Raw genomic sequence first — 14141 nt, 5'->3', positions numbered from 1 at the left:
ATTTGAGGTTTATTTCTGAAGTGATCCAACCGATCACTTATTTACTATTTTACGTGATGTGGTCAAGGGCTGCAGTCCACAGTAAGTCAGTCTACCTCCTCCCACCCTTAGCCCCCCTCTGCTCTGTTACCACCTCCCGAGTCCCTCGTCAAGCCACGCTTGTTTCAGTAGCGATGCCACCCTGCATCTCCCCAGCCCTGGGAAGGCCAATGATGAAGGACAGCACAAAAGTGCTTTTTCAGCCCTCCAGCTGATGACCAGCTTTGGCAGCGGAGGTGTGTGAGCAAGTGCGGGGTTCAGTGACTCTGGATGCCTCTTACCCTGAGCACCAATCTTTCTGCTGGGACGAGCCTTCCTCTCGGGAAGGTGCAAACTGCAATCCCCGTACCTGTGGGGATGAATCGAGTCTATTACTTAAACGTAGACATAGATCAAACACATCTATTTCTAAGTCTGCTTTCCACTTCTGACCCCAGCTGCAAAGCATGAAGTCCTGCAGTATCTCCTTGATTCGGCCAAGCCACATCCATTCCTAGTGACGTCTGCTTTCAGGATTCACCCTGAGGCCAGAGCTGGTTTGCCTGGTTCCGGGGGCAGTGAGGGTGCCCAGACCAAAGCTGTCAGTCAGTAGTTAGGCTGCTCCACTTTAAAATAAATAAAATATATTGGGGAAAAAAAAACCAAAACCAAACAACAAACCAAGAAACCCCTGCAAGAAAATGACACCCACCCCCTCACCCTGGCAGTTGAGGTCTAGTAAACTTAATCCAGGAGGAATCACAGCCCGTGCTGTTACCCCCTGCAATGCAGAGCCTGCTGTCCCCAGCCCATGCTCAGAGCCGTAGAACATTTTAAGGATCCCATCCACACAACGAGGTGGGATTATAACTGTATGCCCTCTGTTTTGTTTGTAACACCGAGGAGCTCTCTGACTAAACACACCTTTCTCTTCCCAGCCATCATTAACCCGTTATTCTTCTTTCAGCTCAACTTCAACCTGCCACTTCACCATTAACTGTATCCGTCTGTACCGAAAAATTATTTGAAATGGAACATTCAATTATTGCTGAGCCTAAACACCCAGAACAAGGCTGCCATTTGATTTCTTTATTCAGAAATGATAAAGCGCCCTGGCACTAAACTCTTGTTCTCTCCAGCAGCAGCCGAGCCACTAGACTGATGACACGCGGATTAACCAAACAGTCCAGCAAATCGTTGGTAGAAAGGGCTGTCTGTGAGGCATTTGGACTGCCGTCTGTACCCGTTTGATGCGCAGGCGTTCTGTAGTCGTTACTCGTTACCAATTGCTTCCTGGTGCAGTGTGATTTCCCAAAATGCCCTCCTTCATTTTCACGGAGAAGATCGCTACCATCACTTTCGACCGCAGCTGCACCCATCAAGCTTGTTTCTTGAGACTCTGGTAAAACCTGAATAAGATGAGGCCCAAAAGGTATTTCCTGCAACTTTTCTGCTTGAAGTGTTGAAAAGCCCAATTCCTGGTTTAGCGATCCGCTGTCCTCTGGTTCGCGGCCAACTTCCCTTTTCTTCCTCTTGCGTGAGGCGCTTGTCCTCTGCTCCGCAGCCGCGCTGCTGGGACGGGCCTGCCCGAGCACACCTGCCTTCTGACACCTGAAATACGCAGACACTGCTTCGTTCAGGTACTGAAGATTGATTTCATGGGACGTTGCCTCAACCTAAGAAAACACCCAGGGTACACTCGGTTAAAAAGAGCTTTTTCAGCTCGGTGTTGCGTGATCATCTTCCGTGAATTACTTTTGCTACATGAAGGGAAGGAATTTAAAATTCTTTTTCTCAGGCAGCAGAAAGACTCAGGGGGAGCTAAGCAAAATGTCAGTAATTCTCTGTTATCGCTGCTGTAATGGGAGCAAGAGAGGGCTTACCTCTGTGGGATTTAGCCAGAGATCTCCATCGCTGGGGTTTTCTGCCGATTTTACGGCACACACCAGCATTCGGGTTATTGCTTCTTCTACACGGGCTTCGTGATCTGCATCCTGCCGCAAGGGAACAGAAAGTGTTTGGAGATAGGTCAGCACTTGGTCTCTGCCGAAACATGGAAGACCTAAATGGATGGCTTTCGTTTGAAGTCAGTGAAAGGTGTCAGACCCCTGATGCTCCTACACACACGTACAGCCCCCACGTGAGGAGCAGCACAGACTTTGGTGTGACTACTCATCTGAATAAGGATTTGCAAAAAAATAGATTCTGGTGTGTGGATATAATCTTTTTTCCTTACTAGTGCTTTGTTAATTAAATCTGGTGATTGAAATTACAGTGCAATGTTAGCACTTAATTAATGTATGCATTTATATAGCTCTTTAGGACTAGAAGGACCATGAAAGTACATAGCAAATTTCATATATCTACATATTACGTCTAATTTAAGTAAAACACACAGGATGTTACAGCAAGGAGCAACTATCTGGGGGCTACAGAGGCACAAAAGTGAGTCGTAAGGCAACTCAGGAAATATTTTATTATGTCACAGTAGCTGACATACTGCTGCGGTTTTAAACATCGGCAGAAGGAAAAACATGTTTCCTCTGGAAGCTCTCTGCGAAACTAAATACTAAGTTAGTAACTGGTTCTTTTGCTTTGGGCCTTCACTTTCTGCATCATCCCCTTGTGCAGCTGGGTACTTGCTAGTTTAGGTTAACAGAACAAAACCTTCTAGGATCTTTTAAAGCTTTCTTTCCTACTTAACTGAATTTCTTGTACGTGGAAGGGAAGGGTATGCGGGAGGAGACAATAAGACTCCAAACAAGATGGTGGTATAGTTATTTCAATTACAAGTGCCTAGGAGTGGATACGTAAATTTGCTTTCATTGAGATGCTTAGACATACAAGCTTTGGAAGAAAGATGTAACCTTGTCAACCCACAGCCCTTGAACTGCCTAATTAAGGTTTGGGGGAACATGTCAAGCAAACCATGAGTGTTAAAGGCAGTAATTCATCCTGGAACTCTGAGCAGAATTTGGGATAGAAGCAGGTGGGGGTGCTCTTAGCATTTTGTGCCTTTGGATGCTTGACTTATCAATGGCCTCACAGAACAAGCCCCCAAAACACAGAGTCTGGTATGTCCATGCGGAAATTATTTAAGGTGTTGCACTCTCGGTATTCATCCCGGTCTGCTGAATAACAGGGTTGTGCTGGTTGCATTGGGAGTATGTTAGGAAGCAAGGAATACTTTGAGTAGCTCACATCCAGCTGAAAACAAATTAAACTTCTACTCTAAAGTCTTGCCAATATAATTAATGGTTTCACTAGGACTATAAACGTTGGCATGATCCACATCTGTCAATATGAAAGCAGCTGCAAGCAAGAACTGCCTGGTTTGGTAATGGAAATACGCTCAGTATTGTCTTCTGGCATCCAGGTCAGAATTTATTTCTATAGATGGATTGCCCGACACCTGACAGTGCTGCCGTCATCAGCTGTAGGGATAATTTCTGTAAGGAACTTCCACACGGGTTGAAATAGCTACTTGTTTATGGCAGCTTTTGATATTTGGGGAGGGGGAGTGTGCATGTCACTCGTCAGCAAGATCCATCAGACACTCCTCTGCTCATGGTGCCATACAGAACTATCTCCTCTTGCTGCCACCAAACAGGATCTTGGTGACTTCTGCGAGACCTTTATCAACAGAAGGACCGCAGAGTTTGTCTCCTACTTTTTTTTTTTTTTCCTTCGGCACATAAGAACAGCTAGAAATGCTGTAGCTGACGCACCGCCCAGCCACCTGGGAGATACCAGCCCGGCACAAGTGATCCAGCCCTGACCTGCTCCTCCAGAGGGGGACAATCTGTGAGGCACAGCTTAGTGTACAAGCGTGTGCGCTGACATCAGGGTCTTCCCAAGCACGGGGACACACAGCCAGTTCCTCTGAGTTGCCTCAAAGGCTGCTCAAATTTAAGGCAGGCTTAAATGGTTGCTCTACAACGTCGCTGGTGCTTTCTCTGGCACTGGATGCAGCCTGACTGCACTTAGGGCTATAGAAGAACTCGGTATGGGCTGTTGGCCCGCTGTCCTTTCTAAATACAGAGTCTCATCTGGAAAATTTCTCCATGAGGGAAACACCCAACCTCTACTCTGCAAATGCTTGGTTTGATGTTGGTGTAAGAAATGTATCATGTAGTCTTTCGACAGCAGTTGAGTGCATGTGTTCATTCCCCTGCAGATTTCCAGTCTAATAAAGGGTTTAAAAAAAAAAAAAAGGCAATAAGTATTTTAGTGAGGCAGCTTTCACAGGCCATTTCAAAGGGTCTTTTTTATATTAAGCTAGGATTAATGATAAAGTAATTTGAATCAGAAAACCTTCTGAAGCCTTGAGATGATATCCCTGGAACCATCCCATACATACTGGTTAACATGAGCAAGAAAAATCAAAGCCTGGGGAAAAGAAAATTAATTAAGTACTTGAGAAAATCCAACTCCAGGCAAATCAAAACTATCACAGAGAAATGAAAATTCAAAAATCCTCTGCCACCCCCTTCCTATCACATTAATCTGATTTAAATTCTAATTTAGCTTTGCGTGTAAGCATGTGCTTGAGGTGAAGATGCTGTTTTGTTGTCCCCTATTCAACACAAAGCTAGCTATAGTCCGTGAGAAACTGGACGTGAAAAGTTCAGCTTGTGTTTAATTGTTTACCTGACTGAGGTAAACTTGCATGTGATTTCTGCTAAATTGGGGTTTCAGATCTGGAAGCCTGGAAGGTTCTTCAGGAAAAACTGTACCCGTAAGGGCTCTTCCCTCACCAGCCTCTGAATGCAGCACCCAACCCAACAGGGCTGACCCTGACAGGGAAGGGACAAAATGCTTCAGCCCTTGATCCTTGCAAAGGTTCCCGCTCAATGCAGCGAAGTAAGAAAAACAGCTGAATTGAGTGGCATCATTTTTCTGCTCAGGTCTTTTTCTCCCCCCACTTTTCCTAGCAAAAATGTTGAATTGAATGTTGTGCTACTGGCAAAGCGTAGCTGCGTTTTAGTGGTGGCTGACAAATGATGCTAGCAGAACATGCAAGTCTGCAAAGTTTTCTGGGATCCTCAGGATAAAAGATGCTGTAAAAATTTAAGCACCATTGAAACTACTCGAAAGTGTCTCATGAGGTCATCAAATCTGGGACTGGATTATTTGTGTCAGCTTTCCTACTCTTTATAATACATGCAAACATGGAAGTGCTACATCACCATGACATAAAAAGGAAAATACCAGTTCAATCCAAGAATTTATGCTGACAGTGATGGGATCAATGGATTCCACATAGTGCCACCAGTGCCTTGGAACGAGCAGGACCTGAAATCAGAGACATTGCGTTAGGGTACTGGCAGAGGTTTGAAGAAAGGTAAGGTGTTTTAATTAAGGTGATGCGGGATGCAGAGGCAGAATGAGGCAAGGAATAGGGGTGGGTGGTGATCCTTATCTCTGTCTTATCTTACCAGGGGAGACCTTAGTAGCAGCTTTCTAGTACCTAAAGGGGGCCTATAGGAAAGACGGGGAGGGACTCTTTATCAGGGAGTAGAGCAATAGGACGAGGGGTAACGGTTTTAAACTGAAAAAGGGTAGATTTAGATTGGATATCAGGAAGAAATTCTTTACTGTGAGGGTGGTGAGGTTCTGGAACAGGTTGGCCAGAGAAGCTGTGGCTGCCCCATCCCTGGAAGTGTTCAAGACCAGGCTGGTTGGGGCTTTGAGCAACCTGGTCTAGGGGGAGGTGTCCCTGCCCAGGGCAGGGGGTTGGAACTAGACGATCTTTAAGGTCCCTTCCAACCCGAACCTTTCTATGACTCTTTAGAAGAGCCTTTTCTCAGGACTTAAATGCCCACTGTCTCCTCCCATTGTATCAATATTATCATATAAGAAGAAGACGTGATCCAGAACTACCTTTCATCCAAGCTCCTCCTCATGTGAAGCAGGATTGTAACCTCATAGCTGTTCTAGGTAAGCAAGGGCTGGGGGTACGAAGGGAGTACAGCTGGTGTAGCAGCAGAGCAGGGCTTTAGAGAAAGTCTCAGCCGAGCAAGAACTCTTTTGTAGGCTCTCCAACTGAGCAGACTTCTCAGTTCTTTTAGAAGGGCTGCCAGCTGGCTTCCCCCAAAAGCAGGTATCCTAACGTTCATCGAGGTGATTAACGATATGTAGCTTTAATTCTGGTAAATAATCACTAGTATTAAACTTGCCACATTTAGTAGATAGGCTTTTAAAGGAAGGTGTCCCAGAAATCATGACAGTCTAGTTTAGATCAGGGCTTTGCAACTATATCAGGATGATAGCTGTGACACAAAATTGATTCTAACCCATGGCTTTTATGGTACAAAGACATTAATGTTGTTTTGATGATATAGTACAAGCTTTACAGATTACTGAACATTAGATTAACATAGAGCTATCAAGAAAAGCATAAAAGATGGGGTTTGACAGGGAATAAAAATGGTCGGAGACGGATAAAAATATACACTTCAGAATGGAGAAAGTGAAGCAATGATCTGTATCTGAATTGCAGACAATTCTTTTTCGAGGTAGACACAAATTACTTAAAAGAATGTTCTGCTACCTAGATAGCCCTGTGCTTCATTATATCACAACATGGATAATGAGAAAATGTCTGTGTAGGAAACAATGACTGAGGCCCTAGTCCTGCAAACATTTGCTTACACGGCAGCCAGAACAGAGTCATTTTTGGGCCACAGGACAAAATGTTCTCCACAGGTTTCAATTTAAATCAAAGAACAAAAAAAAGCATTGGCTCTCTAAGGGTCAAAAACATTTGGAAATTGTACTTTAATCCAGTACAGCACACAAAACAGAAGGAAGTCAGTCTGTGGAGGGCCATTATTTAAAAAAATATCACCAATTAGTTGTTCCTAACATTTAAACATGTACAAAACCCTCCACGAACTGAAGCCAAAACATGTTTTCTACACAGAACTAATTTCAGAGCGGTGCTTTTATCATAGAAACTTACACTTTAAATTAATAAAGTGCAGTTGCATTAGCTGCAATGGGTTTATCTGTTAGCAAGTGTTTGCTCGTGTTTCACTGACGGCAGACTCATACAAAAACCCACTCATCTGCTCTACAGGGGGTCTGACGTTGCACTCCGTTAAAGAATCTGGGTGCCATCCAAATGACAGGGTATCAAGATGAAGCCTGGAAAATTTTGGTGTACAGCAGAAGACGGCATAGCTTCTAGAATAAGTAGCTGTTTCCAACAAATGGGTCCTTACTGTGAGACCTGGGTAGCAAGAGTAAGCTTGCAACACGCTGGAGAAGTGGATGAAGGCACTAGGGAACTGGGGTATGGTGCAGAGAGAGCAGGCAGCAAGGGAACAAAAGCGAGAGGCAAATTAAGAGAAGTGTATAAATGCTTCAGTAAGAGGGGCTGCCTGGGAAAACCAGGATGGAAATCAGGAATACAAGTGCTGGCTCAGCATGATTCGTGTGCAAAGTAAAGACGGAATTGCTTTGGAAAGAGGAGGTAGAGCTAGGAGGAAAATACAATCCCCCCAACCAGTCCAGTCTTTTCAACCCAAAGAGGACAACTTGGTCTTTGGAGAGACTCATCAGGTTACACTTGCCAGCAGGTTAAGGGTAAATAAGTGCAAAGTTGTGTATTTCTGGAGCTGGCACTGTTTGCTGACGCAATTTCTAGAGGAGCGACAGAGCTCTGACTCAGGCAAAACAGGTACCATGAAGATACTTGCTTTCCCTCTTCATTTTTGGGGAAGCTTATGCATGTTAAAATGAGGATTTATGGCAGCAAGAACATTGAAATTATCAAAAAGCAAAAGGACTAACATTTTAATGAAGACAAAGAAATGGTAAAAAAGTAATTAAAACAAAAAAAAATACAGCTGGCAAGGGAGCAGCAGAAATAACAGAAGACTAAAAAAATAATCCAGCAAAGAGAGAAGTAGAGAAGTATACTTCTACCTTTACAAACTAGTATTCATCTAGGTTTGCAAACTAGAAGCAAAAAAACCCGCAACAAAACCAAAACAAAAACCCACCAACACCCCCAACTATCAATTCCACAATAAAATAAAGCAGACTTCCATATGTTTATGAATATGGGACACAGATTTAGCTACATTTGAAATTACATTTCAATAGGAAATGTGAAAGTAAACCACAGTGAAATAACACACACACACACACACACACACACACACACGCAGAAAATGTTTTACAGGGAAAACATAAAGTGCAAAAGCAAGACAGAACTATTCCAAGCTAAGAGATAATTTTGTGTTAGCCTGCTTTATGCAGAACATATCTGGCTTTGTGGGCTGGCAAGATACTGATCTAAACAGCAACCAATCAGATAATTTTAATATTTAGGCTAGTGATAGGCAAATATAGCAGATGAAGGCAAAGTAGGACAGAAATCCCAGAAAAGATAAAATGAAATTCTGGCCTGTAATGGGAGGGAAGAAACCAAGAGAACAGCTGGGAGAGCAAGTGGAGCGATGCTGAAGACTTGTACAGCGCAGAGAACAGAACAGGTTTAAATTCTCAATGGACATGATTAACTCGATACAGTGCAAAGGTAGGGCAGAGGTGGAATTGCTTCGAAAAGAGAGCATACCCTGAAGTGAAATATTATAGCAAGAAATTCCGGCTCATTAGAAAAAGATATCTGGGTAAACGCGCAAGAAAAAGAAGCACCAAAGAATGCCAGTGTGATGGGAAGGAAAAGATGGGGGGCTGCGGGGGGAGCCAAGCAAATCCCAGAGCTGCTTGCAAGCCTGGCAATGAAAAATAAAACAAAATAAGTAAATGCACCATGAACTCTGCGGGAGCACCGTGTGAGGGCTCTGTGAGCGTGCTGCCACCCCAGCTGTGCCCCGTCCCAGCGGCGCCCGGCTGCTGGGAAGGTGCTTCTTGCCCTGCCTCCCTCCGGAGCTGGGATCTTCCCACCCACTGAAACCCGGACCCCAGGGAAACTCACAGCAGAAACACAGACATGGCCTGGGGAGAAGCACTGTGAACGGGAAGGGAATGGGGCTGTCGCCGTGCCGTGTCCGTAGCGACCCAGGCCAGGGACTGGGGGAAGTTTGGGGAAGAGGTGGAAAAGTAGAGTTAGGAACTAGCATCTTTCACCTTTGGTTTGCCCGACTCTTTGGGCGCTCGTGGGGTTCTCCATGTGTGCTGTGGACTGAGTGGTGTTTTCATCACTGATTTTAGTGTAAATTCAGCTCCTGGACTTTGCTGCCTTTTCTGTGATGGAGACAATAGTTGCAGTGACTAGAGGTTGGTCTGGGCTGTCTGCCTTCTCTGGGGGTGACAGCTCTGTAGTCTCCCATAAGGAAATTCGTTCTCCCTTCCCAAAAACAGAATTATCAACCATCTACTATGCATAATGCTACAGACAACTCTGAATTCTCCATTATTAAAATGACTTAAACTCTTTTCCAACAAGAGCATTTTTTTTCACTGTAACCCCTTTTAAAAAGTATTTTATATACTTGGAGATGGAACATTTAATTGCCTTTTAAAAAGTTTGAATTACTGCATTTCCTGACTTACTATACTTTCTGGTATCAGTTATATTTTTCTTGGTTATTGAGACTGTCTGTTCTGCTGTTCCCCTCTAAGCCCAATCCGAAGTTCTCACCCCTGTTCTGTAAAGGTGGCACATAGGGAAATCCCTCCCTGACTTCATGAAGGTTCCTGCTTGCTCAGGGTTGGGTTCGAAGTCAGAGGTCTGCCTGCGCTCTTGTGGCTGCCCAGCAGGATCCCCTGGTGTGTTAGACACTGCAGCGGGAGAACAGAAGGAGAAAAACTTGCAGTTATATACAGGAACTTAGTGATAACTGCACTTGCGGACACAGACTGAGTTTGAGATGTGTTTCTTTAGACTTTCATAAGGCAGGCAAGAAAAGCAGGGGAGGAGAGCAGCAGACCATGGTGAGAGACAGTAAGCAATCATGTTGATAATTTTTAAATCACTCTTCCCATACTGTGACAATGTTTGTCAAGCCTGGAAGGGAGCATCCTTCTCAGACTCGATGTGCCTCTGAGACTAGCTCAGTGAGGCCCTTCCTCGCATCTCTGGTGTCTGGAGATGCACTGCGGCTCCTCTGGCTCCCGGCTGCTCCTGGGACACAGGGTCAGGAAGCAGGAGCCGCTGCGTGCTGCCTGTGACAGCATGGGCCCTGGTGTCCACTACCCCTGCTGTCTGTCCGGGGCAATGTGAGAGAGGATGGCATTGCTCATGGGAGCCCAGCATACAAGGGGCTTGCTCTCCGTTAGGAGAGCAGATGTGTGGAGCCTCATGTGTCTGCCTTCAGACAAGCCGAAATGTGCTTTCCAGTCTTTTTACCATTGTTTAGTTCTATGGATATGGATTAAGAGGAAGACGGATTAAGAACAATTACAATAACGAGCAGGAAGGAAGCAAGAAGCTGGTGAGAAGTGGGGCAGAATGAGGAAAGAATGATCAATGATTTTGTATTTCTATAGCATCTCAGGGTTTTTTGTAGCCTTTTCAGGTGGGATTCATCTCTCCTATTTTTAATCATCAAAAAAGTTAAGCATCTGTATGCGTAGGCTCCTTTTATAGCCTGTGCTGAAGGACAAGATGGGAAGAATGTTCCTGCAGGACTCTAATTGTGTAAGACAGGGAGGATGAATCGTCTTGTGGAGGTGCCAGGTTCTTCCCACTGAGGGCAGCAGATCTTACCCTAGCTCTCTTAACACTTGGCCCAAAGTGTGGGGTGGAAGATAGCAGAACAGACATGTTTTGCCCCATTGGCGCTCTTTTAAGCAGTATTTGTGAAAACAATCAAGGTGTTACCAGAAACATTGGAGAATTTAGGAACAACTAAAACAAAACACTAATGCTTTGGGTGAAAACTCACTAGTTCAGTGAGCACAAATCCTGCTCCATACTTACCGCTCACCCTCGCAACCATTACATAGGTGACCCGCTCCAAATATTTATAAGGATCCCCTACATTTGTGTGACAAAACTTGAGCTTGTAACTTCATGCATATAGCAATGTACAGCTGCAAACACTAAAACTACTCAGCTGCCTATTTAAATAAGTTAGATATCTAAATTTTATCATAATTTGTATCAAGAACAGATCACTAATGTATAACTAGAAGTTGTATTAAGCCCCCTGTGGAAATCCAGCCCACAGCCACTGGTCAAGTCCAGGATGAAACCTTATAAAACATAAAATCTCAGCCAACTGCCTGAATTCATAACAGAGACTCACCTCTGGACAATACAGTGAAAGGGCACAAAGGATGCAATCGAAGCACACATTGTGCACTGGTACAATGTTATAAGAAGGAATTCTGCTTTAAAGCCTTAAACGGGTGTAGAAAAATGACCTGTAGCAAACAGCGACCAGAAGGTGGCATTAGACATCAGTTTTTGATATTCAAAGCTGCACTCACCCTACATGCAGTTGCTCTCCTGAATACCTAACACCTCTGTCTTTATTTTTCAACCCTTTATTGTTCCAATATCTAATCCAAAATGTTCTGCATGCCCCCTGGGAAGGAGTGGAGAAGCTATGTATTATCACAAAAAAACCCAAGCTGGCTGCAAATTCTGCGGTAATTGCATTAATTCTACACAAAAAACACTGCTAAGCACGTATTGGGATTGTTATTATTTAGGGATCTTCTCCCATGTTAACAAAGGAGTTCTTCTAGGTCATTTCTTTCCTCTCCCTCACAGGGCAGCAGTCCCCAGCCACCTGCCCCATAAGCTTCGGATGAGTCCATGGAAAGCACCACCCGAAAGGGGCTGATAAAATGGATGAAGGCAACACCTCACTGCTCCATCGTTGTCTCCACATTACCTCCTCCCCAGAAATCCAAACAGCGTCTCCTTCGTGGCAATGCAGACAACTTGCATTAGAGCTGGCTCAAGACCTTTATTCCTAGCAAGATTAATTTGTAATTGCTTTAAGCCTAATTAAAATTAAGATCATATTAAAGGTTCACTACCATACTTGATCATTCCAAAGGAGATTATAAATTGAAATAGTGTTGGGGATCATGGATAATGAAATGCTGGATGAATGTGTCGGTTTTATCAATAGTAAAATTTGTTCTTTGTGCTTTAAATTATTGAACACTGCACCTTACAAAGTGCAGAGCGTGAAACGAATCATTTGCTTTAGGAGTACGGCTAGGAGCTAATGTACTGCAAACAATGAATGCTGATCACAGGTATTCCCCATTTGCAACCGTACCAGGAGAAGAGCATACTCTTCCCAGTTGATAGAGATCATCCTCTTGTTGGAAACCACTGTCCTGCTCCAGTCTGCCATCTCACTAGTTCACAAGAGCGCTCCTTACTCTGCCTCCTCAAAACTACCTGGATTAGCAAAAATCCATTTTTTAAATTGTTGAAGGCAGCTGGGTTTGCCAGCCAGGGATCAGGGAACCCTCGCACGAGTTGCTGAGCTGGCAGGTCGAAAGAGGTGACAGCATCAGGCAGGGCAATGGTGAAAAGGCTCTAGCAGCGGCAGCTACACTGTCTTAAGCAGTCGGAGCAACGAACGTTGCAAAATTCCTTTGGAAAGGCCTGACAGTTCGAGATGCGCAGGAGTGCTTTACGAGGACATGCACTGCTGAACAAATGAAAAAGGGTAACTCAGACTCCAAATACAGACCATGTTGATTAAATAAAGAAGGACGCTATTTACGGCGGGACGCTAGGAATTAAGAGTCCTGAGCCCTACTCTCATACTGCTGCCGACTGCCTGTGTGAGTGTAAGGCCGGCACTCGTAACTGAACTTACTCAGTAAAAGAGGGTTAATAATATCCTCACGTCCTTGTAAAGCACTGTGAAACCTCTGGATGGTGCGCGCTCTAAATGCAAGTATCATCATTACAGTACTCTGCTATTAAAGCAACAAGTTGGGCCAATGTTCCCTGGTGAAGGTTATTCACTATAAAAATACGAGTTCCTTTGCTGGCTCTACATGCTCATTAATCAAATACATTTTATGGAACATACCGGTTTCAGAGTAGACAGGTTGGAGTACTGTTCAAGAAAGTTTGAAAGCAGACAAATTGGAGGCGATTGCAAGAACTGTGATGGAACCGGGCAGCCGATTGAACTAACTCTCCAAAATGTTTGCAGTTTTTGTACAAAAAAAGGCTGGTAAAATAACTGTGAGCAAAGAAAGTTCCCGTGCTGGGAGAAATATTTTAAGCCTGAGTGTAGAGTGTAAGGGGACTGAAGTACCACAGTCAATAAGACTGCCTAGCCCTTAATTAGCCAGTTAAATAATTTACTAGAAGCTTTAAACTAATATAAAGCTCATATGCGAAGGGTACCTGTCCTGGGCTGAGCGTAACCACATGGGCTGTTGCGTTCCTAAACTCAGGAAAGTGTTTCAGATCAGGGTTGGCAACATTGACTTTGCTGAATACGCTGGATTCCTCATAAGGGATCCTGGTGGGATAAAGGAAACTGGTGTCACCAGGTGGGAAGAGGTGCCATCTCTTCCTGAAAATAGAGAGAAGATAAAAATGTATTCAGTTGCATGTCAGTTACAGCAAAGAACTAAAGGCAGTAGCAAGGTTTTCAATAAAACATAAATCTGCCTCGCTGTGTGAATCTCCTACGCAGTGAGAACACAGGCAGTGCTTACAGGCTGTCTCCTAAAAGTGTTTTTAAAATATTCCACTTTTTAATTTTTTAACTGAAAAGATTTACAGCTTCTCACCAATTATTTTTAAAAGGCAGATAAAATAAAATGGAAAAAAAAAAAAAAGAAAAAGAAAAGCTCTCCCATCTGGTTTCTCCTTCCTCCCTTTTACGGAGCAACACGCAGCATTTACAGATGCTCAGAGCATTAAAAATTGCTCTATAAACCAGGGGAAACAGTTTTGTTAGAGACAACATACTTTCATTCACTGAATGAATAGCTGCTGTACTCATGTTTGTTTTAAAAGGAGGGTATTGTGTGTTTAGAATGGTAACGGTAAAGGGGTATGGGCGTGATCTTCTGTTTCCTATCATCACCTACAGTACTTATTTGGCTGTTAGGCACAAACGCCTCATTCTTAGTAAAACCCACACTGATGCTCCTATGCCACAGACAGGGCAACGGCATAAATAAAAACGAGAGACATCCATAGTCATAGG

At 44.0% G+C, this 14141-nt stretch overlaps 1 protein-coding gene across 4 annotated transcripts in view; it reads right to left on the bottom strand.

The window, feature by feature from the left end:
• Positions 1-834: 834 nt before the first annotated feature.
• The window catches only part of HSPBAP1 (HSPB1 associated protein 1), a 38960-nt gene continuing 25653 nt past the window's right edge, over positions 835-14141 (bottom strand). Inside the window, exons 5-9 of one of the 4 annotated variants that reach the window (XM_054208018.1) lie at positions 13328-13445; positions 9121-9237; positions 5230-5313; positions 1902-2012; positions 835-1694 (exon numbers count right to left, since the gene is read on the bottom strand). In XM_054208018.1, the coding sequence (XP_054063993.1) occupies positions 1137-1694; positions 1902-2012; positions 5230-5313; positions 9121-9237; positions 13328-13445 (988 nt within the window). In that variant the 3' untranslated portion in view covers positions 835-1136. Of the gene's footprint in view, positions 1695-1901; positions 2013-5229; positions 5314-9120; positions 9238-13327; positions 13500-14141 lie in introns of all 4 variants that reach the window. The other 3 variants (XM_054208017.1, XM_054208020.1, XM_054208019.1) reach the window with 3 other exon arrangements.

The sequence above is a fragment of the Rissa tridactyla genome, chromosome 7 (genome assembly GCF_028500815.1).
Source record: "Rissa tridactyla isolate bRisTri1 chromosome 7, bRisTri1.patW.cur.20221130, whole genome shotgun sequence".
NCBI lineage: Eukaryota > Metazoa > Chordata > Aves > Charadriiformes > Laridae > Rissa > Rissa tridactyla.
The sequence above is the reverse complement of the archived record's forward strand: the minus strand, read 5'-3'. Positions and strand labels throughout refer to the sequence as shown.